This window comes from Magallana gigas, chromosome 7, assembly GCF_963853765.1.
Source record: "Magallana gigas chromosome 7, xbMagGiga1.1, whole genome shotgun sequence".
NCBI classification, from domain to species: Eukaryota; Metazoa; Mollusca; class Bivalvia; order Ostreida; family Ostreidae; genus Magallana; species Magallana gigas.
Genome location: NC_088859.1, coordinates 52081723 through 52107778, shown reverse-complemented (window position 1 = coordinate 52107778; position 26056 = coordinate 52081723). Strand labels below are relative to the sequence as shown.

General features: G+C 36.0%; 1 protein-coding gene across 4 annotated transcripts; it reads left to right on the top strand.

Annotated features, from left to right (window-relative positions):
* Nucleotides 1–82: 82 nt before the first annotated feature.
* LOC105334590 (adhesion G protein-coupled receptor L2) lies at nt 83–22430 on the top strand. 4 transcript variants are annotated; one of them, XM_066065612.1, is made up of 25 exons: nt 83–240; nt 4725–4939; nt 5582–5707; nt 7001–7315; nt 7558–7875; nt 8165–8248; nt 8436–8555; nt 8664–8770; nt 9003–9263; nt 9349–9556; nt 9987–10142; nt 10287–10350; nt 10559–10676; nt 10924–10985; nt 11130–11277; nt 12623–12732; nt 12813–12912; nt 13178–13349; nt 15778–15844; nt 17503–17563; nt 18103–18188; nt 21083–21209; nt 21388–21429; nt 21841–21942; nt 22171–22430. In XM_066065612.1, exons 2-25 carry the CDS (start codon nt 4792–4794, stop codon nt 22300–22302), a joined length of 3234 nt encoding a protein of 1077 aa, XP_065921684.1. In that variant the 5' UTR covers nt 83–240; nt 4725–4791; the 3' UTR covers nt 22303–22430. The 4 variants fall into 4 exon arrangements, with proteins under 4 accessions (XP_065921684.1, XP_065921681.1, XP_065921682.1 ...); XM_066065609.1 differs by lacking the exon at nt 83–240 and adding an exon at nt 4208–4293; XM_066065610.1 differs by lacking the exon at nt 83–240 and adding an exon at nt 4209–4293 and having other exon boundaries at nt 5585–5707.
* Nucleotides 22431–26056: the final 3626 nt, after the last annotated feature.

Here is a 26056-nt window from a genome sequence, read left to right as displayed (position 1 = left end):
TTCAAGTTAAGAAAGGCAGTCTTATTGATTAGCGTGAATTATCAGCATCTGTGCTTTAATATATTGGAAGTTTTTGTTGGAATTTGCTCGACACGTTCGTGGCCACCGCTCGATCGATTCCGGGAGAGTGTGTCGGTCTGATCCTTCATGCGCTTCCTCCACAGACGCGGGATTCCACCGTATTGTGGAACTCTGGGACAGCGACAGACAGTGACCCCGTGACTCTGACCAGCAATACAGGTAAGGGTGCCATGTTCTCTCCTCCTTGTCTCCCCAAACCACTGTGCAGGGTCCGTCATAACGCGACTGTGTGTATGTGTGATTCCAAAGTAAGTGTGGTTACATAATCGATACTGTACATGTTACTATAAACATAATCATGCACGTGTTTATCACTGGCGTACAGTAAATGTATGTTTGATTGCGTAATATAACATACGTGTATGTGCCGTGTTTTTATCATTCAATAATTGTATCCATACCATTTCTATATATAAACTTGAGCAGTATACACATTAATGTAATAACGTGCTTCAGTACTTTTATGCGAGGTGGCTTTTGATCAATTGCACGATTCTCACAAACCAACGGTAAAATCAACTCTCACAGATGTGATACTGAGGACAATAATTAACTGGTGTACCTGTCAGGTGACTTCTGAATCAAGACAAAAAAACAAGAGACGCCCAGCATCCGTGCAAGAAGTGTTTCTCTGCGGGATAAATAAGCTGGTCAACCAAACCGGACTAGTGCTAACTTTTGGTGTTTTCTGACAATGCAGTCTACGGGATGTACTGTTGTAGTGCATGCCAAACTGCAGGTCCTTAAATATGAATGCAATCAATAAAAACAGTGCGTAAAAATGTCAAACAACCCGTCTTGAACAACACCGACAAAAACAGCAATATGGACAACAACTATATAGACAACAGCTTTAACAACATGATGTCGACAACAGCAAAGGCACAGCTAGCCTAGGCAAGAGAGTGGTGGGTGGGTGCATGGGCGCGGTACCTCTTCGAGCGGTTGGTCGGCAAGCGCGGTCCCTTTATGAGCGGTAGGTGGGTGGGCGCGGTCCCTCTATGAGCGGTGGGTGGGTGGGCGCGGCCCTATACAGGCGATTGGTGGTTGGATGGGTTGGTCCCTCTTCTATTGTTTTGACAGAAGTAATTTTAGTCCTATTTTAAAGCTATTGTTTAATAAGCAACTGAATGCCCTGTACTCCTTGAGACAGTTTTGGGATTATGTTTAACTGATAAATAAAATTGTTGACCCCCAGAGGAATTTGCTTAAGTGTCAGTGGTGGGTTTTTGGTTGGAGGGGGAGGGAGGGAGTTGCAAGTCTAAATTTTGGTGTAGGCCTCCCATGTTTTGAAAACGAGACTTCGATAAAAGGCCAAGCTAGGTGCCATTCTGTGACGTCACGTCAGGACGCTTTGGTCTTAATTAGGTCCTTAGCAAAACTTGTGAATTATGCGGTTGATCGGAGCCGTGTTATTAATTGATGAAAGGCCGAGGAGCAGGGATCGATAGCACAAGGAGGCTTGATAAACGCGCGCTTAATTACATTACCGCAGCTATAATTAGAAAATGTTGTTTTCACACAATAAAAGTTGTTTAAAATTCCACCCAGAACAAAGACATTGTCCACTACATTCATAAACTTTCCCGAGAAGGATAATAGTTCAAATTTGATATTAATTATCATAGTTTTCTTTTTAGCGTCAACTTTTTGTACCAAGCTGTTAATGTAATAAAAATTGATTTTTTAAAGTAAACTCGCAGTCCTTAAAGATATGACAGAACCATTAAAATAAGACGGAGTAACCATGTTATAGTGTCCACGTACTCTCGATATAAGTAATTGCCGTTTGCCTCTATCTACATTTACACTTGTACATTACCTTTTCTTCACTATTGCACACCGCGTCATTCTCCAGTGTTAATTGCCCACGTGTACGTCTATTTACCTTTGAGCCAATTAAATAACTCGTGCAAGTCGCTTTGAGACTGTTCATTTATTTAAACACATGCATTTTGAATCGTAGTTTTAGCGCACACTGGGCATACAAGCACAGGTCTTGATTAATTAATATCCAGTACATTTATTGTAAATTCATCAACCAAGGGCCCTCTAGGGCAACGTATGATTAAAAAAATACAGCAATCATTTTTCAAAATACGAACGAGAAAAGTCTATAAATTTCACAATGGTCTTTCATTGTCTCGCAGAATGAGAGATACCGTATCGCATGGGATGAAATTTGTAATGACTAAACTGTGGCTCTAGGGCCCGTCAACCCGAATTTCCCGTAGAGCTACAGTTCTGCAGCTACAGTGTAGGCAAACCCAGGGAGTCGAGCTAGCTGGATGCACTGTATGTATTTCACACTCCCTAAGGCACAATTAAAACCTGGAGAATGAGACCGAGACACTTATAGGTTGTTGTGTGTTAAGGACCTTATCTACACTTAACACTGAAGAGTTCTTATTTAGTGACAATATTGTGATGCCTATCTTACAAAAGACGCAACTCTTGTGATGGCAATGGTCATAACATTCATTTATAAATCTGTCCATCTATTAAGAGTATTTTTCCTGGAGAGCTGTTACATAATTATGCTGACACATATGCGCATTATAACCACAAATGCTATACAGAAGATGCTTTACAAGAATTAATCAGTATTCGTCCTATAGAGGATGCTTGCACAGTAAAATGATTAATTTAAGATATATGAAACCGATGTCAAATAACTGCACGTAGATTTGTTTCTTCAGTGAGATAAAGACGAAGTACTTAAATGTATTATGCATTGTTCATCAATTGAATAGTCTAAGCAAAGACTTTAGAGTGATCAACTTCGATTACAATAACTTCGTTTCTTAGCTTAAACCATTCCCCCGTGGATTAATCCTGACCATTCCCCCGTAGATAAATCCTGACTATTCCCCCGTGGATTAATCCTGACAATTCCCCCGTGGATTTGTACTGACCATTCCCCGTGGATTAATCCTGACCATCCCCCGTGGATTAATCCTGACCATTCCCCCGTAGATAAATCCTGACCATTCCCCCGTGGATTAATCCTGACCATTCCCCCGTGGATAAATCCTGACCATTCCCCCCGTGGATTAATCCTGACCATTTTCCCGTGGATTAATCCTGACCATTCCCCCGTGCATTAATCCTGACCATTCCCCGTGGATTAATCCTGACCATTCCCCGTGGATTAATCCTGACCATTCCCCCGTGGATTAATCCTGACCATTCCCCGTAGATTAATCCTGACCATCCCCCGTTCATTAATCCTGACCATTCCCCGTGGATTAATCCTGACCATTCCCCGTGGATTAATCCTGACCATTCCCCCGTCGATTAATCCTGACCATTCCCCCGTAGATTAATCCTGACCATTCCCCCGTTCATTAATCCTGACCATTCCCCGTGGATTAATCCTGACCATTCCCCGTGGATAAATCCTGACCATTCCCCCGTGGATAAATCATGACCAATCTCCCGTGGATAAATTCTGACCATTTCCCCTTGGATTAATCGTGACCAATCCCCCATGGATAAATCATGACCATTCCCCCGTGGATTAATCCTGAACATTCCCCCGTGGATAAATCCTGACCATTTCCCCGTGGATAAAACCTGACCATTCCCCGTGGATAAACCCTGACCATTCCCCCGTGGATAAATACTGACCATTCCCCCGTGGATTAATCCTGGTAGGCAGTTCCTGATTCAAAAGACAATCATCTAGTTTTGAGACTTCTACACATGATTGGTGTTTGTGGTATATTTGGCTAAACAATCAGATAAGGTCCACACTCTTGAAATTTACAGTACTTTCAGGACTTTGATTTTGCTTTAATCTCTGCTTGTCTTCTCTGTCATTCTAAATTTTCTGGTACAGAGGAAGCTGTCACTCGTCGTTTTTCTCCTTATGCCTCACATCAAAAAGATCTTATGATTGTTTCAAACTTTGAGGAGTAATGGAATTACATTAATCGCAGCAAACATAGCCGCCATTACTTAGTGACAGATGATCGAATCTCTTCGTCACTGATGTCCTATGCAATGTAACTACCCATCCAAAGTTCATACAATGAGATGAGAGAGAGAGAGAGAGAGAGAGAGAGAGATTGCATGACAATTTTCAATCTGCACATGTTACGTAATTTTGCAGAATATCGACAACTTGCAAAGCATAAAAGGCCCGATGCATTCGATATTGGGCATTTTCAAGACTGCACCAAGAGACACGAGATTGGGGAGACCCATTATGTATTAGTGCGTCTTAGATTGGTGCTTGATTGCAAAGACAAAACGTTTACAGATGTGCACTTTCACTTCCCGGACTTATTTGGCTGTAAACATTTTGAAGTTAACTAGCCTCTATGAATATTCCATCTTCATTAATCACGCTATCCACTCTTTTAATGATCTTACGAAGCCAAATTTATTTCCCTATCCCCATCATTAGCAGCAAAAATGTAGAACAACTTCCTGCGGAACCCGACCGTCTTGCCGTTAAAACTGTCTCGGTCATTCAATTTAGATGGAGATTGGTCGGGCTCAGCTATTAGATTTGGGGGGAATCTAAAGAAAAAAGGAAAAGCAGCAACACTCTTTTTGATTTTGTTGTTGAATTGACATATGTGGATCGATTGGAGAGGGTAACAAGCGAGTTATTGTTTGGCGGCCTTTATTTTCAGAGAGGCGCTAGATGTATTGGGTTGTTGGTCAAAGTTCTCGTCTGGCCGGGATTCACTGTATGATGCGATGACCAGCACTGGTGGACATTCCCGCCGTTGGAAACTAGCAGACGTTAGTTTTACGGGTGTCTGTTTGCTCGTGATTGCTGTACAACTGCTGCTGTTTTCCCGCTCGGACAATGTGGCCGCTAACAAGATATCTGAGAGCAAGAAACGTGAGTAGTGAAAAACGTCAAATAGACCCTTATATTAATATATAAAAATTGACAACACCACGTATATATTGTTCATTATAAGCGATTAACCCAATATTCTGTAAATTAACTTTTCTTTGTCAGGGTTCTCTTTTAAGACTAAATGAGTTGAACTCTGTCCTTTTTGCGAATGGTCTTAAATTTCTTACAGCCTTGATATAGACATATATAAAGGCCATAATTATCCCTGTCAATATTTCTCGTAAATTCTCATGAACTAGTGAGTTGCTCTATGATTCTGCCAAAGGATACATCCTGTAGACTCTGATTTAAGAGGGATTGATTGTCGTGGCCATTTTTAGGCTGTAAGAATCTCCTTAAAAAGAAGAGCTATGTGAAAAGATATAGGAAAACACTCAAAATGTTAAACCTTAAATATATGGAAGTTTTCTTTACTAAATGATAGTTAAAAGCAAAATAAATCATTTTAATTTTGTAGCATTGTTAACTTGTTGATCACCCTTCAGGCTTGGTAGTTCTGTAGTATAGATAATTTGTCGCCGTTTCTTATTTCCACAATGTTGATTTTTTTCTTTTATTCAATGCTGTAGCAATACTTGCCCTCTGTTTCTTTGTTGAGATATTTGTTGTTTGTTGTTTAAGCAGACGACATTCTGACAGAGAAGTGCCACCCGTCGTATTATACTCGGCCCAAATGTCTGAACCACACTGATGGGTACGGCTGCTCCTGTGGGCCGGGCTTCCACTGGAACACCGAGATGTGCATGTGTGAGTACTACGTCATCCTTCGTCACTCTGCTGTCCCTCGTGTACAGTGCAATAATGTCATTTTGTAAACTGTAGGTCACTCCCATTGAGGTCGCTTAAGTCATTGCTTTCACGCAGTTTTGTTATAATCATAACGGTCCAATTACCTTTCGTAATCAATAGACGCAACAACCTCTAATTAATATAAAAGGAAAAGGATACTTGGAGAAAACAGAGAGCAATACTTTATTCATATTTATATAGCATTCTATTGGCGTATTACTGCCCTAAATATGATTAAATGACGTCAATAGACCATTTGCACCAAAAACAAACAAGCAAGGTAATTCTTTAAAAGAGCCAATGACTTAAGTAGAAGTAGACTTTTTCTGAAATGAATCTTGTTCAGACCCCCAATTACCAGTGTTTTTATAACCTTTGAATGACCTTTTTTTATAGAGACAAAATGTAAGTTTGCTAGAACTATTACCTTTGGGGTCATGAAGAGATCATATGGATCATAAAGGTTTGATTATAGAAAAGAAAAAATCTTTTAAGAACTTAGATAGTTAAGATGGTATAATTTGTGAAATTACTACAGAAGCAAATTAGTATGCAGAATAATGAAGAGGAAAGGGGAACTGAAAGGTTTTTTGAAGCAAACTAACATGCATGTGAATACGAGGTAAACAAATTGGCTATTATGCGGTTATCATTATGTCGAGAAGAAAACTTATTGGACAACAAATATTTGAAAAATAATGTTTAATAAGTTCTCCTCTTCAACCCAAAATCTGTAAGTTGTAGAAATGGACCGAACTGGGAAAACATACCTGTACATAGGGGTACTTGTATCAATCAAACAGGACTCAGAAGAGGACTGAGAAAACGACATATCTTGTTTCAATGTTTCAGATGTTTTTTCATTAATATATAAATACTTTCTACTGCCTTTGCTTGTTGTGCTGAATAAGCTTGCGTTTTTATTTGGCATTTCAAATTCAGGTTATATTTTATAAATAGATATTAGCTCTTGCAGCCAGCCTTAGACATGGTCAAATCAAGTTAGCAATGTTGTCCATGGACCTTTTGTTCATTTAATAACCAGTCAACTAACCAGAAAAATCAGGGTCTCTTTTTCAAAATAGAAGTCAGCGTTAATCGGATGAATTAACGCATGGGTTCATTGCAGAATACAAAGTTGCCCCTTTCATTCATCCCAAGTATTGGCTATATCTGATAGGGGTTAATAAAATAAGGAAATTGGATAAACCAATTTGGCGGTAGATAATTAGGGACCCTGCTCTATTGCAGCTTCAGCCATTGATTCGCGGCTTGAGTTTTCGGCAAAGGACCCGGCCCGCTACACATTATTATTAGATAAGGCCTTTCCTAAGCTGTCGAAATTCACCATTGGACTCTGGATCCGGCTGAGGAAACACGAAAACGAGTCTGTTGGCACCATCATGTCTTACAAACACAGCAAGAAAGGCGAGGTGTTCCGATTGTACGTCAATAACTCGGAAGACGACTCGCTGGGATTCACAGTATGGGGGACTCCAATAAAGACGGACATCAAATTAGGTCATATTTACTGGTCCCATGTCTTCTGGATTTGGGAATCAAAATGTAAGAACCAGCTGACTCTCAGACAGTTTTTTAATTGGAATTTACATGTGCAATGGTTAGACTAATCAATGTGAACCTTTAGAGACTTTATTTATTTTATAATTATAACATAAATAATAATAAAAGCAATTAAAAAAGGACGCTAACAGTAATAAAAAGATTACAATATATACCACTTTAACTGCAATCACTAATATTGAGAGTACTTTCAGTTTTTTATAATGCGCTGTTTCTTAACGTAGACGGATCCTGGAAAATTTTGATTAACAACACCAAAGAGGACGAGGGGTCTCGAACGTCTCTGGCAGCGCCCTTTCCCAGCGATGGGGAGTTCGTCGTGGGACAGGCCCCCAGGAAGAAGTTCCTGTTCAACACTAAATACGCATTCGTAGGCGACATCGCTCACCTGAATTTATGGAACGAAGTTCTGGATGACCAAACAATGAGATCGATCTTCAGTTCGTGTATCTTCATGTATTGCGGTAATGGGGTCCAGTGGGCCGACCTAAGGAGCGGGACTAGGGGGCCCATGAGGATGAGGTGGCCGTCTGCAGTTGTGTGTGAGTACAAATCAGTGAGTTAAGCGTCACCGAGAGATATATTATTTATCAATTTGTCACTTATAGAGACCGACCACACTGATAATAAAAATAAAATTTTATGCAAAATCAATGATGGAGTTTGATCTTACGAATAATGTATGCAAATGATATTGTCGAACACACGAATAAAAATATAACGAATTCATGGAAAAAACAATAAAGTTAGAATAAGATACGTTTAAAGCTTTTTGGAAAGTAAATTCTTCTCTTTTTTTATTTTATTAATTGTTATGTGAACTTATTGCAGCCGTCATACTAAAGGGAGATAAACCTTGTAACACAAAGCAGGAGAAGGCCATAGCGTGCAACAAATACTGCAGTGACGTCATAGGTGGGGTACTCTCCCCCTCTTTCTCTCTCTGTCTCTGTCTCTCTGTCTCTCTCTCTCTCTCTCTCTCTCTCTCTCTCTCTCTCTCTCTCTCTCTCTCTCTCTCTCTGATGGATTGTATTTGGTATTCATTTTGCGTAGTACTTTATAAAAGGTCAAAATATTTTTGACTGCGTTGCCTTGGTTACAGGAGCTCAATGTAACTTGGAGACAGTGGAGAACATCGTCTGGGTGCGCACGCCTGCCGTTACCAATGCAACCGTGCCTTGTCCAGGGCAGGAAGACAACAAAGCTAGGAACGAAACTTACGGTGACGTTATGAAAATTACGTACTTGTATCAAATATCATTTAAACAGGAAAATTGCACGGGAATACTCCATTGGTTTGACATTGAAATTGTGTTTTAATCCGTTCTAGATTCGACCTCAAGAACATGTTACAGAACTTCAGAAAACGAGGGCATATGGGGAAAGCCTTACATAGATGAATGCATCGCTTACGATCTTCTAGATATGAAACAACAGGTCGGTCATTCAGTTTAATTTTTATTAATTAATAATAAGTATAGGTATAAAGTATAAAATGACTTAAATCTTGTTTATAGGTACACAAATGTCATATACTTGATCAGTTTGTATTGATATGTATAAACATACGACCATGTTTACAACAACTCACATTTATGATGATTTTATGGTTAGTAATAATGATAAATGATTAGTTTCTTCTCGTATCATTGGTGATTCTACGTTGTAGATTCTAGGAAAGTCCGGATCTTCCGCCGTGGACGCGGTATGGATAAGGAACTTCGCCTCGGACCTACAGAACCACACGGCTTCCAGCGTCTACACTAACCCGATAGATGTCGCCACCGTCATTGATCTGTTGGAACTGATCGTTAATCTCCAGGCCAAGTCAATTTCCGTCGATGTCCAAACATCAGAGAAAGGCTCCAAAGAATTCAAAAAAGCAACAGTCGAATCCCTCACACAAGAAGATGTCCATGAATTTATCCAGGTTTGTATGTCTATTTTGATGGCTATTTTTGTCCGCATTGATAGTGTGAAATAAATATAACGTTAGTCATAAATCATGTTTTTAGATTTTCTTGGACATCGTGAACAATCTGCTAGACTCTAAGCACGACAGCGCCTGGAAGAAGACCAAGCCCCCAGGAGTTGAGGGAAATAACCTACTTATCGTGGTAGAGAAGTTCGCGGCAACGGTAGCGGGCATACTGGAGGGACAGATAGTGAGGGGAGACCTGGAAAACTTTGACAAACCAAGCGCAGAGGTCCGAGAACACATAGGTATGGGTGGCATGGGCGGCTTGGTCTTTTTTCAAATTGTTCACCATAAACAGGTAGAAAAGAACCACTTTGTAAAAATGTATAATAACAAATCCAAGACCAGGGACATGGGTGTTTGATGAGATTCAAAGATGCTTTTTCTACTTAACAATATACTCGTATTTCTATGAGTTGTTAAAAAATTCTCAAAGTACGTGGTTATTTCTAAAGGGAAATCTATTTAATCCTTTAACCATTCTTAAGTACTAATTAAGTAAACTCCGATTTAAGCTAGGTGATATTCCTGACAAAAAACCTTTTTAAAAGAATTAAAAACCTAAATCTTTCTCTCACCCATTTCTTATGAAAATATTTTTTATGTTGCCCATAATGTATTTAGTGCAGGGATTTACATGTAATTACATTTTAATAATTATAAAAAATATTTCAGAATATAAACTCGATATACAGATGAAGGACTCCATAAGAGAGTTCATGTACCCCGACACTTCCGATGGCCTCAAGTTTGGCTTGAATGGAGAGGCCGGGGAGGTCCGAATGGTTCCTCTGTTTGATGACGTCAACGGAAACGTGACGATTTCTTCCGGTTCGTTTCTGGAAATCATTCACTGAAATAATAACTGCTGTGACTTACAGAAAATATTGAAAATCAGCTTTTAAACTGCTTATCAACGAACAAAAATGCACATATTCTGAGAATTCTTGAATTTGTTTGTTTATTCTTTTGTAGAGTATATTAAGATATCAGGATTCCGGTTCAGACACTTAGCAAAATATTTACCAAACCACGAGGGGTAATTATTAAAAAAAAAACCGCTAGACTCTATCACAAAAGAATTAAAATATTTGTTTATGATCAATACCATACCGGTAGAAAGTGTTTAAAAAGTTTATAAAATCATTGATACGTCATAAAAGAACTTAATTAAATCATTTGCAACATTTTTTATAAAATAATTTTATTAAGAAAAAAAAAGACAGCTACTGTCCTTTAACTTTCAGCAAAAGCAAGGAAGACAACGTGAATACCGCCATTTTGGCTCTGTACGTGCATGACCTTGATCACGTGGGTCCCTACAACCTAACCAGTCCCATCCGCTACCACGCCGCCTACCTGGATGTAAGTCCGCCAAAGCAGCGATTGCGTCACCTTAAATGTCAGAAATAAACAGAATTTTGTTATGTTGTGGTTTTTAAAAGACGATGAACTATAAGTTTGGCTAATTTTTTGACTTTTTTAAAATTTATAAAACATTCTTGGCTTCTTGGAGAAAATCTAGTATAATTTACAATCTATCGAATAAAAGAGTAAACTTTTAAAATCATCCGATCATATAGGAGAAATACCATACAAACTTTCTTTCTAGACATTCAACATATCAAATGCAGAGTGTGTGAGGATTGAGCATCACCATAATAACAAAACCAGGTAACAAGACCACGGGGCGCGAAATACCTGTTCGTCAACAATGGGGTGATGGAGGGGGTTATGGTGTATATTCAATATAATTAGATTTTGAACATAGATTTGAACAGATGATAATGACTTGAAGTAAACAATATATACGCATAGGAGTGACCTCCCCTATCGTTATAGTGCGGGCCAGTGGCGATGGGGGACAGACCAGTGCGTGCTTCTCTCAGACACCGGGACAGAGGGGTTCTGTAGCTGCTACCTCCCTGGCGTGTTCGCCCTCACCACAGACATGTACAACGTTAACGTGAGTGAAATCTATATTTGTTCAATCTCACCACATACAACGTTAATGTGAGTGAAATCTATACTTGTTCAATCTCACCACATACAACGTTAATGTGAGTGAAATCTATATTTGTTCACTCTCACCACATACAACGTTAACGTGAGTGAAATCTATACTTGTTCAATCTCACCTCACATCCTTCTTTGTTTCTTATTGATTTTAATAGTAGTAATCTTAATGACTGAGTATATCATCTTGGTCTTGAAAATATGATTTTTCTTGGCAAAATAAAATAAAATTTCTGAAATTTGGCAAGGAAATTAAACTTTAATCTTATCATAGCCTTAAATAAGTCCACAATGTGGTAAAAATCCATTGAAAAAAATCCTAACATTGATTTCCAATGATGAAAATGTTGCAGGGAAACAACCAAGATGAATCTCATGAAGCCTTTTTTTTAAGCATTGAATCATTATTTTTTGAAAGATGAGGTTATGATAATTTGTTTGCACTCATCGTTGCAGTTATGAGACTACATCTTTCAAAAAATAATGATTCAATGCTTATATATATGTTTTTAAACATTTATTTCCTTCCCGCAAATATGATTTATTTTTAAAAAGCTCTGTCTTATTCAATGAGTAATGCGAAATTAACGGAATGACCATTGGAACAGCCGAAATATGCTGACAAAAAATGGTGCACAGCGATTTAAATTCTAATAACACAATTTTATTTTTCTTTCTGTAATATAATGGATTTACTCTTGGTATACCAAGAAATTAATCAATTGAATTCATTTAACTGTCAAAATATATTTACATCAATGAAATATTTATCAGCGTATGCATAAAATCAGGTCGTTATCCGGTTTGAAGTCGCGAGAAGAGTCAGTTCATCGAGAAATACTGAAGGAATCATACGCACCAGATTTGGTGATTGGGTCTTCTGTGTTATGCGTAAATTTTATATCACTCAAATCAACTAATGCAATTTAATAGAGGGAAAGAAAGTGAATCTAAATATATGAGTTTAAATTGTGTTAGACGTCAAATGTGTATTGCACGAGCCGATAATACACTGCTGAAATCACAAAATGAATGTGTGTAATTTATAACTCAAAATAATTACTATGATTAAGGCAACAGGTATATAACTGTAACTCCGTCAGGGGAAATGGTGGTATTCCTAGGAAGAGAACCCAATGCTCGTTGTTCAACGCCCCAGCCAAGCTCATGAGAAACTTTAGAATTGAATCAAAAGACTTATAGCATTTAATTTTCCGACATAAAATTGGAAACTTTGCATTAAAAATCGCCGTTTTATTTATCTTGAATTGATTAAGCGTTTTCTCTATACTTAGTGGGACAGAGGCATCAAGCGGCCCATTCTTATGAACATAGCGTCGTACGCCGGATGCGCGTTGACAACCTTAATGTGCCTTGCCAGCGTCATCATTCACATCAGATACAAGTGAGTACAAATCTCAAGCATTGCATCATTTGTGACCACGTGGACTGAGTTTTCACACCGGAAGTTGATTCTTTCTTCAGGTCATCCACCACCACCGCGTCCCTCCACAAGAACCTGGCCGCCTCCGTTGTCCTCGGGCAGATCGTCTTCATGGTCGGCATCGACAAGTACGACTACCCTGTAAGCTAAACCTTTTTTTAAAGAAATGCACATGTAATGCGAGGGAAATGAAAATTAATACACTCTGCTTGAACATCATCAACAAAGTTAATTTTTGTGCGACAGAAAATGAATTTCAGCTCATGTAATTTTTTTCCCTTTTTTGTGTAAAACTAAGTGCCTTAAATTATGATATTCAATTTACTCGTCCAAAAATTCTTCTTGTTACTATAAATCACATAATAATATTGTCTCATATAAAGTTTTTCTATAACTTGTGTTTCAGATGTTGTGCCACATTTTCGCCATTTTGCTGCACTACGCCTTCATGTCCAACTTCTGCTGGCTGATGAACGAGGTGTTCAATCAGTACATCGTCATTACGTACGCCGCGCACTCCCACTCAGATCAGCGCGCCGACAACGGCTCCATGATCCGATACTACGTCCTGGGCTGGCGTAAGTCTCTCTCTCTCTCTCTCTCTCTCTCTCTCTCTCTCTCTCTCTCTCTCTCTCTCTCTCAACTGGTACCTTCCAATTAGTTTTTGAACTTTCACTTACAGTGTACTGTAAAATATTTAAATGTACTAGAAAAAAAGACATAGAAGATATGAACTTCTTTAATGAAATTTGGAAATCAAAATATTAATTAGTTGAATGTTTGATTCTTCTGATAGTGTTAGTTCAGGATAGATTACTTGAGTATAAAGTGTTCATCAAAAATAGTGATGAAAGAGTTATGTTGCCTTTCCAGTTGTTGTATTCTGACTACTTAAACTTATTTACATAGTCATTAAGTTAAACTGCTGTGTTTTAATTAAGTACAAAGTGCAAGTTACTTTGAACAGAATAAAAGAACCAACAAAAAGTAAAAAAAAAAAATTCATACCCATATAAAAATGAGCAAATACGTATACCACACAACTGCACTTGAAAGGCCGGATGAAATAGTAGAGCAAAACTAGTTTATAGCGAATTTTTAGGATCAATAGAAAAAATTCCTTATATCTGTAATTCATGACACGTTTATAGAGAAGACTTCAAACTATTGATAGTTATAAAATCAATATAACAGTCTTCTACATAACGATGGCAATACAACCTTTTCAATTAAAATTTTAAGGAAAAAAAATGTATTATATTTTAGTATTTTAATGCATCTTAAAATTACATGTATCTTAAATGTTAGTAATGGAAAATATTCGTTATGTTATTGATAAACTACGTTTACACTTTTAGTATTGGAAGTGTATGCTCTTTTGATAAAGTTTATAATTTTTTTTAAGAAACCAAAGTGTTGCTTTTTTCAGCTGAATGATTTTGATTTTGTTTTACTTGTATGTATACTGTTTTTACCTGTATGTATACACAATACTGTTTTTACCTGTATGTATACAGTAATTTTGTTTTACCTGTATGAATACAGTTATTTTGTCTTTACCTGTATGTATCTATACTACTCTATTAAAATAATAGATTCGAATTTCCGGGCTTTAATACCGAAAAATAGGAAAAGTAATGTCTTTTGTTTCATGTATTTTAAACATAACTGGAACTTAAGGATTACCAATTTGTTATTATTTTTTTCTAAATTAAGCTTTGCTAATTAATAATCAACGAAAAATCCTTTAAAATACCCGGATATCATCTGGAATTTTTGGATTATACAATCTTGCGCATGCGCAATACATCCACGTTAAATCACGGGAGGCTCTTTAGTTTATGTTTCTACAATATCACATTTGCATGGATAAACTCAGAAACGATAATACAATACGTAAAAATTTTCATTGAAAAGTGATAAATTCTGTTCATGAAAGAAAATACGGGATATAACTCTAACTCAGTGCATTTAATAGAAAAAATCCCGTGATTCCGAATGTCAACACTGTGTGTAAAAAACGTTGGTGAAAAAGTGTTGAATCCTTTATTAATATGAATTAAATTTTTAAATAAAAAATGTATTTAAAGCCTCAAAATGGTATGTTTTGAATAATTTGACTGTTATTTTCATTGCCGCTTTGTTGATTTTCTCCAAAACCGTTTCGGAGCCATTTTGCAATTTTTTGCTACATTACGGGTACGTGAGAGTCATTTTACTGTGGTGAAGGCCTGTCCCGAGACACAGTTAGACGGAACCCAGTTAGATTATTCTAACTAAGCAGAGTGTAGTGAAATAAATAGCATTATTGTAGGCTTATAAGTTATGTTAATGTCAACAATAAGGTGTGTCGATGTATCTACTTCGTAATTGTCCGATATCATATGCAATGCCAACCCTTGAATGCACGGGTCAAAGTCTAGTACAGTAAATTTGTTTTACCTGTATTTATACAGTAATATTGTTTTTACCTGTTTGTATCCAGTAATTTTATTTAAACATGGATGTATAAAGTGATTTGTTTTTACTTGTATGTATACAGTAATTTTGTTGTTACCTGTATGTTTACAGTGATTTTGTTTTTACCTGTATGTATACAGTGATTTTGTTTTTACCTGTATGTATAAAGTAATTTCGTTTTTACCTGTATGTATACAGTGATTTTGTTTTTACCTGTATGTATACAGTAGTTTTGTTTTTATCTGTATGTATACAGTAGTTTTGTTTTTACCTGTATGTATACAGTGATTTTGTTTTCACCTGTATGTATACAGTAATTTTGTTTTTACCTGTATGTATACAGTAGTTTTGTTTTTACCTGTATATATACAGTGATATTGTTTTTACCTGTATGTATACAGTAATTTTGTTTTTACCTGTATGTATACAGTGATTTTGTTTTTACCTGTATGTATACAGTAGTTTTGTTTTTACCTGTATGTATACAGTCGTTTTGTTTTTACCTGTATATAAACAGTAATATTGTTTTTACCTGTATTTATATAGTTTTCCCCGGTGTTTTGGTCGGAGCTTTCATCGGATCACAAGGAGAATCTTACTATGCCAAAGACATGTACGTAATATATCATTTCTATCATTGCTTTTTCAAAAAGATGTACATAATTTTCCAGGTCTTTTATTACAATGGCGTCGGAAGCAACTTGAAAGTGGGGGGCTAGACTAACCATCAGAAATCTTGACAAGCAAAAAACAAGTGAAAAGCTGTCGATGTGACAGCAAACCGGGTTTTCTTTTATGTGAACTGTATCCATAATCCATGTCAACCCTGAATTGATAAACACTACCTACTGTATCCAGTGAAATGGAGTACCCTATATGCAATATTGTGCCAAAAAATGACCAAGATAAAAAGCTGGTATTTTTTTCATTAAGATCAGAAATCAAAATCCTAGCAATATGCACACCTCTTATATATATATATACAATTGATCTGCAAAAGAACAACTTCCTATCTTGAAAATTGTAGGAGGAGTTATCCGTACAATGAGGGTACTCTCATGCTTAGGTCTACCTTTGCAAAAAAAAAAGTGCGGGGGGAGGCTAAGGCCCCTCCCTCAGCCGCCCTGCCCCCCACCCCCGTTCCGACGCCTACGTATTACTATGCCAAAATCATCTACGTAATATTCCAATTCTCTAATTACTATGCCAAAGACATGTATGAACATTCTTTTTTCTCTTATTACTATGCAAAAATAATATTCTTCTGCTCTTACTCCTTTGAATATATGTACGTAACATTTTACTTATTAAGTTTTCTTATTCCTACGAAAATAACATAACACAGTATACTAGTATTGTTCTTCTGCTCTGCAAAATGAAATTCTTTAATATTTTTACAATGAAAGAAGGACACTCGCTCTAATTTTGCTTTAAATATTATTTCACATAAATTAATGATATCCTCGTTCTGCTCTTAAAATGCTTAAAGTATAACATCTTTTTAATCTAACTTTGCTTTAAAGGGGCATGGTCACGATTTTGGTCAAAAATTATTTTTTCGATTTTAATATTTACAATGCTTCAGAAAGGCATTTTAAATAGGCAACCGAAATTTGGGTGTCATTTGTTGAGTTATAAGCGAGTTAAAGAGCTTGAAATTCTTCGCTATATAAACAAAGCGTTTGCTTACATTTTGAACGTTAAAGTAAAAATTTCAGTTTTAAACCTAAAACGAATGTGTTAAACGTTAGAAACTGTTTATCTATGCCTAGAATAAATAAAAAGATAGACAAATAAGCTAGAAAAATATTTTTACTGGTGTATTGAACCCATCTAAACAAAAACAGGGCACGAGCCTTGTTTACTGGACGAAGAATTGTTAGCCCTGTATCTTGCTTATAACTCTACGAATGACTCTAAAATTTTTTTTGATCATTAAAAATGCATTTCTAAAGCATTGTAAATAATAAAAACATAAAAATAGAATTTGACCAAAATCGTGACCATGCCCCTTTAACCTTTCCTAAAACAAAAAGAATATCTGCCCTTGTTATGTCAGAACATTGTAGACGATATTCCAGTTTAGTTTTCTACATTTATTTATAAGACAATTAAATAACATTTCTATCCATCTTTAACTATTACCACGACATTTACGCGCTATTCTAGTTTTGTTCCTAATATGCTGGTAATATACACGCGGTATTTTGCTATTCCGTTACTGCTAGCCGTTGTACCTATTAACACCGCGCTGTTGACGTCTGTTTGTAGGTGCTGGATTGCCTGGGACAGTATCTGGTTGTTCGTAGCCCCGGCCCTGGGACTCCAAGCGGTATGTCATAGTTATCTATGTAACCCGGAGATACGTAAACATGACAAATAACACAATACCATAGATGTACATTGACTGCCTTTATTTTAAATCGATTCAGAAGGCTGAATGATCTTAGTCATTTTTAGACTATAATAGCCTCCTTGAAAAGAAGAGTTCTGTTTAAAGATATGGGAAAATATTTAAATGTTAAAGTAAAATTAATGAATTATTAATTTAATAGATATATGGCCTAGAATAGCTCATCAAAAGATTTAAAGTAGATTTGATTAGAAATTTGTTGACTATTAAGCCTCCATAATAATATAAGTTACAATTCCTTAAGATAAACAAAATAACAATCAGATGGCCTGACGGATTGGTTTTTATGCTAAATGGAATTCGCCATCCGTCTCCACCCTAAGTTCTTATCATGCAAGACAGAAATGACTTTTAAAATGCTACGCAATTATTTAAAGAAACTGTACACCATTTATGGAAATGAAACTAATCCAAATAGGTAGAAGCAGAATCCAACGAGTTATGTTTTCTTTTTAAAGGTGTCTGTTATGGTATTGATATTTGCCACAAAAGAACACAACGAAAATTCCTACACAAACAGTGAGAAGACCAACAGAGTTATCATGTAGGTATATGTACGGAGTTGTTATGTAGGTATATGTACGGGGTTATCATGTAGGTATATGTACGGGGTTGTTATGTAGGTATATGTACGGGATTATCATGTAGGTATATGTAAGGGGTTATTATGTAGGTATATGTAAGGATTTGTCGTATATGTATATGTACGGGGTTATCATGTAGGTATATGTACGGGGTTGTTATGTAGGTATATGTACGGGATTATCATGTAGGTATATGTAAGGGGTTATTATGTAGGTATATGTAAGGATTTGTCGTGTATGTATATGTACGGGGTTATCATGTAGGTATATGTACGGAGTTTTTATGTAGGTATATGTACGGGGTTATCATGTAGGTATATGTACGGAGTTTTTATGTAGGTATATGTACGGGGTTATCATGTAGGTATATGTACGGGGTTATCATATAGGTATATGTACGGAGTTATCATGTAGGTATATGTACGTGGTTGTTATGTAGGTATATGTACGGAGTTGTTATGTAGGTATATATACGGAGTTGTTATGTAGGTATATGTACGGGGTTATCATGTAGGTATATGAACGTGGTTGTTATGTAGGTATATGTACAGAGTTATCATGTAGGTATATGTACGGAGTTATCATGTAGGTATATGTACGTAGTTGTTAAGTAGGTATATGTAAGGGCTTATCATGTAGTTATATGTACGTAGTTGTTATGTAGGTATATGTACGGAGTTGTTATTTAGGTATATGTACGGGGTTATCATGTAGGTATATGTACGGGGTTATATCATGTAGATATATGTACGGGGTTATCATGTAGGTATATGTACGTAGTTGTTATGTAGGTATATGTAAGGGCTTATCATGTAGTTATATGTACGTGGTTGTGATGTTGGTATATGTACGGGGTTATCATGTAGGTATATGTACGGAGTTATATCATGTAGGTATATGTACGGGGTTATCATGTAGGTTTATGTACAGAGTTACCATGTAGGTATATGTACGTGCTTGTTATGTAGGTATATGTGCGGGGTTATCGGTATATGTATGGGGTTATCATGTAGGTATATGTACGGAGGTGTTATGTAGGTATATGTACGGAGTTGTTATGTAGGTATATGTACGGGGTTATCATGTAGGTATATGTACGTGGTTATCATGTAGGTATATGTATGGGGTTATCATGTAGGTATATGTACGGAGGTGTTACATAGGTATATGTACGGAGTTGTTATGTAGGTATATGTACGGGGTTATCATGTAGGTATATGTACGGGGTTATCATGTAGGCATATGTATGGGGTTATCATGTAGGTATATGTACGGAGTTTTCATGTATATATATGCACGGAGTTGTTATGTAGGTATATGTACAAATTTATCATGTAGGTATATGTACAGAGTTATAATGTAGGTATATGTACGGAGTTGTTATGTAGGTATATGTACGGAGTTGTTATGTAGGTATATGTACGGAGTTGTTATGTAGGTATATGTACGGGGTTATCACGTAGGTATATGTACGGAAGTGTTATTTAGGTATATGTACGGGGTTATCATGTAGGTATATGTACGGGGGTTATCATGTAGGTATATGTACGTGGTTATCATGTAGGTATATGTACGGAGTTGTTATGTAGGTATATGTACGGGGTTATCATTAAGGTATATGTACGGGGGTTATCATGTAGGTATATGTACGGGGGTTATCATGTAGGTATATGTACGGAGTTTTTATGTAGGTATATGTACAGAGTTCTCATGTAGGTATATGTACGTGGTTATCATGTAGGTATATGTACGGGGGTTATCATGTAGGTATATGTACGGGGGTTATCATGTAGGTATATGTACGTGGTTGTTATGTTGGTATATGTAAGGGGTTATCATGTAGTTATATGTACGGGGTTGTTATGTGGGTATATGTACAGAGTTATCATGTAGGTATATGTACGGGGTTGTTATGTTGGTATATGTAAGGGGTTATCATGTAGTTATATGTACGTGGTTGTTATGTAGGTATATGTACGTGGTTGTTATGTAGGTATATGTACGTGGTTGTTATGTAGGTATATGTACGGGGTAATCATGTAGGTATATGTACGGAGTTGTTATGTAGGTATATGTATAAAGTTATTATGTAGTTAGTCCACTTCTATTACTTAACAATGACATGCTTAATGCTCTTAAAATTCTGACGCATTAAACATTCGTCTTACTTGATATAATGATAGTTTTATATGACTATGATATATAAAGTATTAATGTAAATGCATGTAACGATATAATGATATATTTACATTTGCCAAGTATGGTTCTCTCTAGTTCTTACGGAAACTTAGTCAATTCATAGCTATAGAAACAGCCAGGCTGAAATATACACGCCCCGTTTACCGACTGGTCGAAACCTATAGCTACAACGACCTAAGAAAAATCACGGACTGTGCGAAATAATCATGCCAGACTCAAAGTCTCACAGGAGACGATTTGGCTGTTTCTTTTAGCTTACGTACTCATGTTCGTGAACACTAATTTAATGAATTTTACTTATTTTTATAATCAATTTATCAATTACTGAAAAGAAAGATGTAAATACAAACAATTAAATGCTTTCTTTGATGATTCATGCGGATTGTGAAGGTAGCGATCACTGCAGAAAAAATTAACATAACCCGCTGACGCGGGTTATCTATTTTTTCTGCAATGTCACAACCTTCATATGATCCCGCATGAATCACCAGAGAAAGCATTTTATTGTTTGAGTAATTTCTGTATTTACACTTACCGATATAATTGGTTACACTTACCGATATAATTGGTTACACTTACCGATATAATTGGTTACACTTACCGATATAATTGGTCAAACTAATGATATGAAAGTTTGTTTTTGTTCTATTTTTAGGATTCAAATGCGTGGCTTATGGATTCAGATAATTTTAATCACAGTTTCATGGGCGTTTGCATTTTTATCACTGAGAATGCACGACTCCGTCATCAAATACCTGTATGCCATGATGAATATTTTACAGGTATTTTGAAAGATTAGCTTAATCATAAATGCTTTTACATGCTCCATGATGAAAATAATATTAATCATTTGTTTGTAATTCAATTTTTTTGTGGAAAAAAAACCTGTTCAAATACGTAACCAATATTTCAGTCATAATCTGTGCGGTTACTGATGAACCTTTTCTCTTTCATTCCCAGGGTGCTTTCGTTCTTGTGTTTTTCGTCTTTTTGCATGAAGAGGTAAGTATGCTTTTTATACTTAGTCAGTATTGATTAAAATACAATTACTATTAAATACATTAGATGCACGTGAAATTTCAAAGAATTTCGTGATGAATTAACAGTATCCCCTATCACATTAATGTACATAATTTTCCTCGAATTGCTGTTTGCACTGTATTATTAATTTTCTTAAAATCTTAAAATCAAATAATTATTAAGCATTATAATATTTATACATTTATTAGATGAAACTATTTAACCATATACAAAGTAATTCATTAAATTGTAAAAATAATTATGAAAAATATTATTTTTTGAAATGATACTACGATTTATGGACGATAAGTCGATTCTGTTACCCTGTCTTAAGCTTACTGTATCAGCTTCATCGACCTAACTAAGATTACTTTTTCAAATGTTATGATGAAGATCCAAGCAGTCCTGAAATCCAGAAAGACGAGAAAGACACTGATAGTGTACGACCCAGACAGGGACCAGTCCATGGACTCGCTAGTCAACGAAGAGGTCAAGGTAACTTGTGGGGAGGGGGTTGTTACCGTGGGGATTTCAAACTAATTTGGTTCATTGTTAGAACCATAAAACTGAAATCTATGAAAATTTTAAATGTACAGGCATTAAATCTGTGAAGATTTCAAACCAATTTGATTAAATGGTAGATGTTTTAAATGTTTGGATAAAGAAAAAAAATATCTGTGATAAGATTATTAATGCATTTAATTTCTTTAACACCAACAATAGGAGTATTCGGACACGGAGCCCCTGAACAAGAGATCGGAGAGCCCGGATGATACTGTTAAACACAAAACAAGAGACTCCAAGAAGGACATGTTTAGTTTGGCGGAGGCGTGTGAAATGGTGACAAGTGTGTGAAAGTAGTGTGCATGTGTAACCCTCCACCTTGTGAGCTTAGATAATAAAGCATTTTATACGGTTTTATAGATAATTTATTTGTAATTTTTATCAATTATTTATTTTATTATAAAATGAATATTCGTAAATATTTTTCTGTTTTCTTTTACGTCGAGGAAAACCTATTCAATTAAATATGGGGGAAAATAATGATCATCGGGAAGTAGAAAGTTCTATTGGGACAGCTGATGAAATATCCCAGTACGCCAAAGACAGTTCTCCAGTCCTCCTTTTCATATTACATTTAAAATTAAAGGGACCTAGACAAGATTTGAGTTCAACATATTCAAATTTAATTATCCGTTTAGGATGGTTAATATGGATATATTAAAGCAATATGGGCTGCAATTTTCATGTTGAACATTTTTTATACGAAAGTGTTATTTTCTACTAAAATGACAAAAAATATCATGTTTTATATATTTCTGTTTGCCATTTTTTTGTGGGGAAAAGACTAGAAGCCTTAATTTGAGAAAAATTGAATTATTGTCATCCTGTACAAACACTGATCTGCTACATATTCCTTAGAAGAAAAATCTTTCTTCGGACAAAGATTAATGTTTTTTTCAGGTCTTATTTATCATAAAAGTTTAAGTTATATGCAGACTTATCATACTAGCAGGTTTTTGCAGCAAAATATAATTCGAAATAATACAGCTCATATTGCTTTATATTTAAATGTTTCATCAAATTCTGAGGGTAAAATATCGAGTTACGAGAAAGATATGGAGATTTAAATTCTTTGTTTTGTTAACAAACTTAGTCTTGTTATTGTTTATGCATTCATAATGGTTAATGATTCAATCAAATGTTGCTTAGTGTACATAGAAATTGACAGTTAAAAATGATTTTTCTCTGCGTTTACCCAAAATATAATAATATATTTCACTCTGTAAACAGGTTAGTAATACTATATACTTAATAATACTATTATATTCTATGATTATTTTATATCACCACTCCTTGACTTTGTATATTGGAGAGGGTTTATCCATTTGATTACTCAAAAAAATATGTTTGAATTAAGTTTACCCCAAAAAATTAAGCCACAGTACACCCTTAAAAATTAAACTATTGTTATGAAGCATTAATGAAAATAATTCCACCTGAATTTTCATAAACCTGTAGACATTTTTCATTTACAAGATCTTAAAGCAAAGTCAAAGGATTCGGAACACACAACTTGGAATGTTTTGAACTTGCATTTGTTTTCCGTTGCGTTGTTGTATTCATCTGTCTGTTACTAAAAGATGCCACTTGTGCACTGTGTGCGCAGGTGTTAAAAAGGGTACTTATCTTATAAGATGAGCTGGCTATGTGAATGAAAGAGCTTTAGTGCCATAATTCGGTAGCTCTGCTCTCTTCGTATGCATGCTCTCATAGAAGCTGAGGATGCTATGCATTGTTCGGGTCACGCCAGGGGATAATATGTAGAAGTCATGTGTTTACTTTGCGAACAAGACTATAAATCCCTGTCACTGCCTTTTTACCTTTTATGTAAATTTCCTTATTTTAACATTTAACATGGGACAAAAGATAAGCATGCTAAATAGGTATGTGTTGTTGTTGTTATAGCAACTTGTTTATAACCGTAGGAATTGTTTAGAACATTCTCGTGGATCTCATACAACCTCGCTATAAGCGTGTTCGTACTGTATGATGTTAACTTTATAATACGCGATTTGTTACATTTGTTGAATTGTTTAAAATGATGATTTTATTTTGTGTTATATCATTAAAAAGCACGATCTTGTTGACCCAGTTGATTCTAATTACATGTATATATACAAAATCCATCTAAGATTATCACAACAAATTGCCATACCGTTGAAACAAATTTAAAGGTGTATAAATGATTTATCTTTATATATTTACATTATACTGTGTTTTTCCATTAAATTCTGTGATCTTCAAACGCCTCTAAATGCAACAAGTAGTCAAAGGTCAAATTGACGAGTTTAATTATGACGTCACAAACGTTGAACGCTGAAAACTGCAACGTCACAAGCGAAAATCAAAGTTCACGCTTGTGGCTGTTACTGTGGCTCTTCCATTAATATTAACTTACCCGTAGGATAAGATATGAATTTAAAGGTATGAATCACATTTGCAGACGAGGCAAGAAGTTAAAAAATGTAAATATAAGCATTAAATCATGATTTTTTTTAAGTATACACTCTCATAACTGCAGCGGTGCGTGCATACAAATTTTCATAACGCGCAAACGCGCGTTACTCAATTTGTATGCACACACCGCTGCAGTTATGAGAGTGTATACTTCAAAAAATCATGATTCAATGCTATAATAAAATGCAGTATATGTTTTAAACTGTATAAATTAGTTAGCATCTAATAAATACTAGTACTTCCTAATTTAGATGAGATCATTTACAAGTCATCACAATGAGATAAAGCCGATGCGTTGAGGGATGTCAGGACATCATCGACTTTTTTTCAGTTGTTTAATCACGGCCTATAAAGCAGACAAGGGGGATGCGTCCCTGCGACGCGTGACAGTGTCAGCGCCGGCGTTCTTAGTGGTCGTGCTAATTACCGGAACGGTCCGCCGGCCATTGTCTGCCTCCTTCAACACGATGCTACAAAATGACTTTCCATCTGTGACTTGCCAATAAATGAAGCAATTAATTGTTCATTTTTTTCACATATGGACTGATATATAGGCAGAAACTGGATTTCCAAAATTACTGTTTAAATGTATCGTATATATCATTGGGCGTATGCTTTGCAAGAGTAAACTGCAAAAATTACTTACATAGTACGCATCAGTATTGCATTTGGTCTTAAATTCGTATTTTATACAATATATTATGTTGGATGTTAAAACTAATTTTTTACAGTATCCATTCAAAAACTTATCCAAATAATGTTTAAAAAAAATAACCAAAATGTTTCAATCGTCTGCTTGTTTACGGCATGCGCCATCTCGTCGGAATCCTTAATTTGTGCCCAATCATTATTAGACAGAAAAATAAATGCATTTACTTGCCCCATTGCGACTTCTGCAGATAATTGAAATGACAACACTCTTGATTTGATACAAAACAGTAGACAAGCGGTTCTTAGCTGCGCGGCAAATCTCTCGGCTCTGATGGTTCCTGTCTTGCCTTCCCTGATGCTTGCAGCTATCAGGCTAATATGTCTTTCCCAAACATGATAACTTGGGATCAATATCAATTCTGACCACTAATTTGTAATTTATAAAATCCAATCAATGTCAATCTGTTGAGAAGCCTGTGATGCCGCGCTCCAGCGTCCCTGTTACTGGGGGTGATTGGAGTGCCCTCCAAGCCGGAGACTGTACAACCGGGGAGCCAGCCAATTATACGACGATTTCGTGAAGTGAGCTTCCATAGCTCTGAATTTCGGTTGAAATTAACGCTATTACCCCATTCTGAATATCAAACTGAAGCATTACAGGGCGATAGATACAGTTTGTCGGATTCTGTGTATGCTAGAACGGGCTTGATCTTGCTTTATTCGGAGATTTGCAGTGACAGTCGCTCATACAGCCAATATACTGTTACACTTTATCATAAACATCAATATTTATTTGTTGTCTTTGAATCCTGACAGAGTAATTTTGACGCAGAACGGAGCGCGAAAAGACGGAACGTAATTTGCAAGAACGGTTCTCTTGGGCCATAAATGAGCCGGGTCTATAGAACAAACAGTTGATTTACGGGATGTTTCGTGA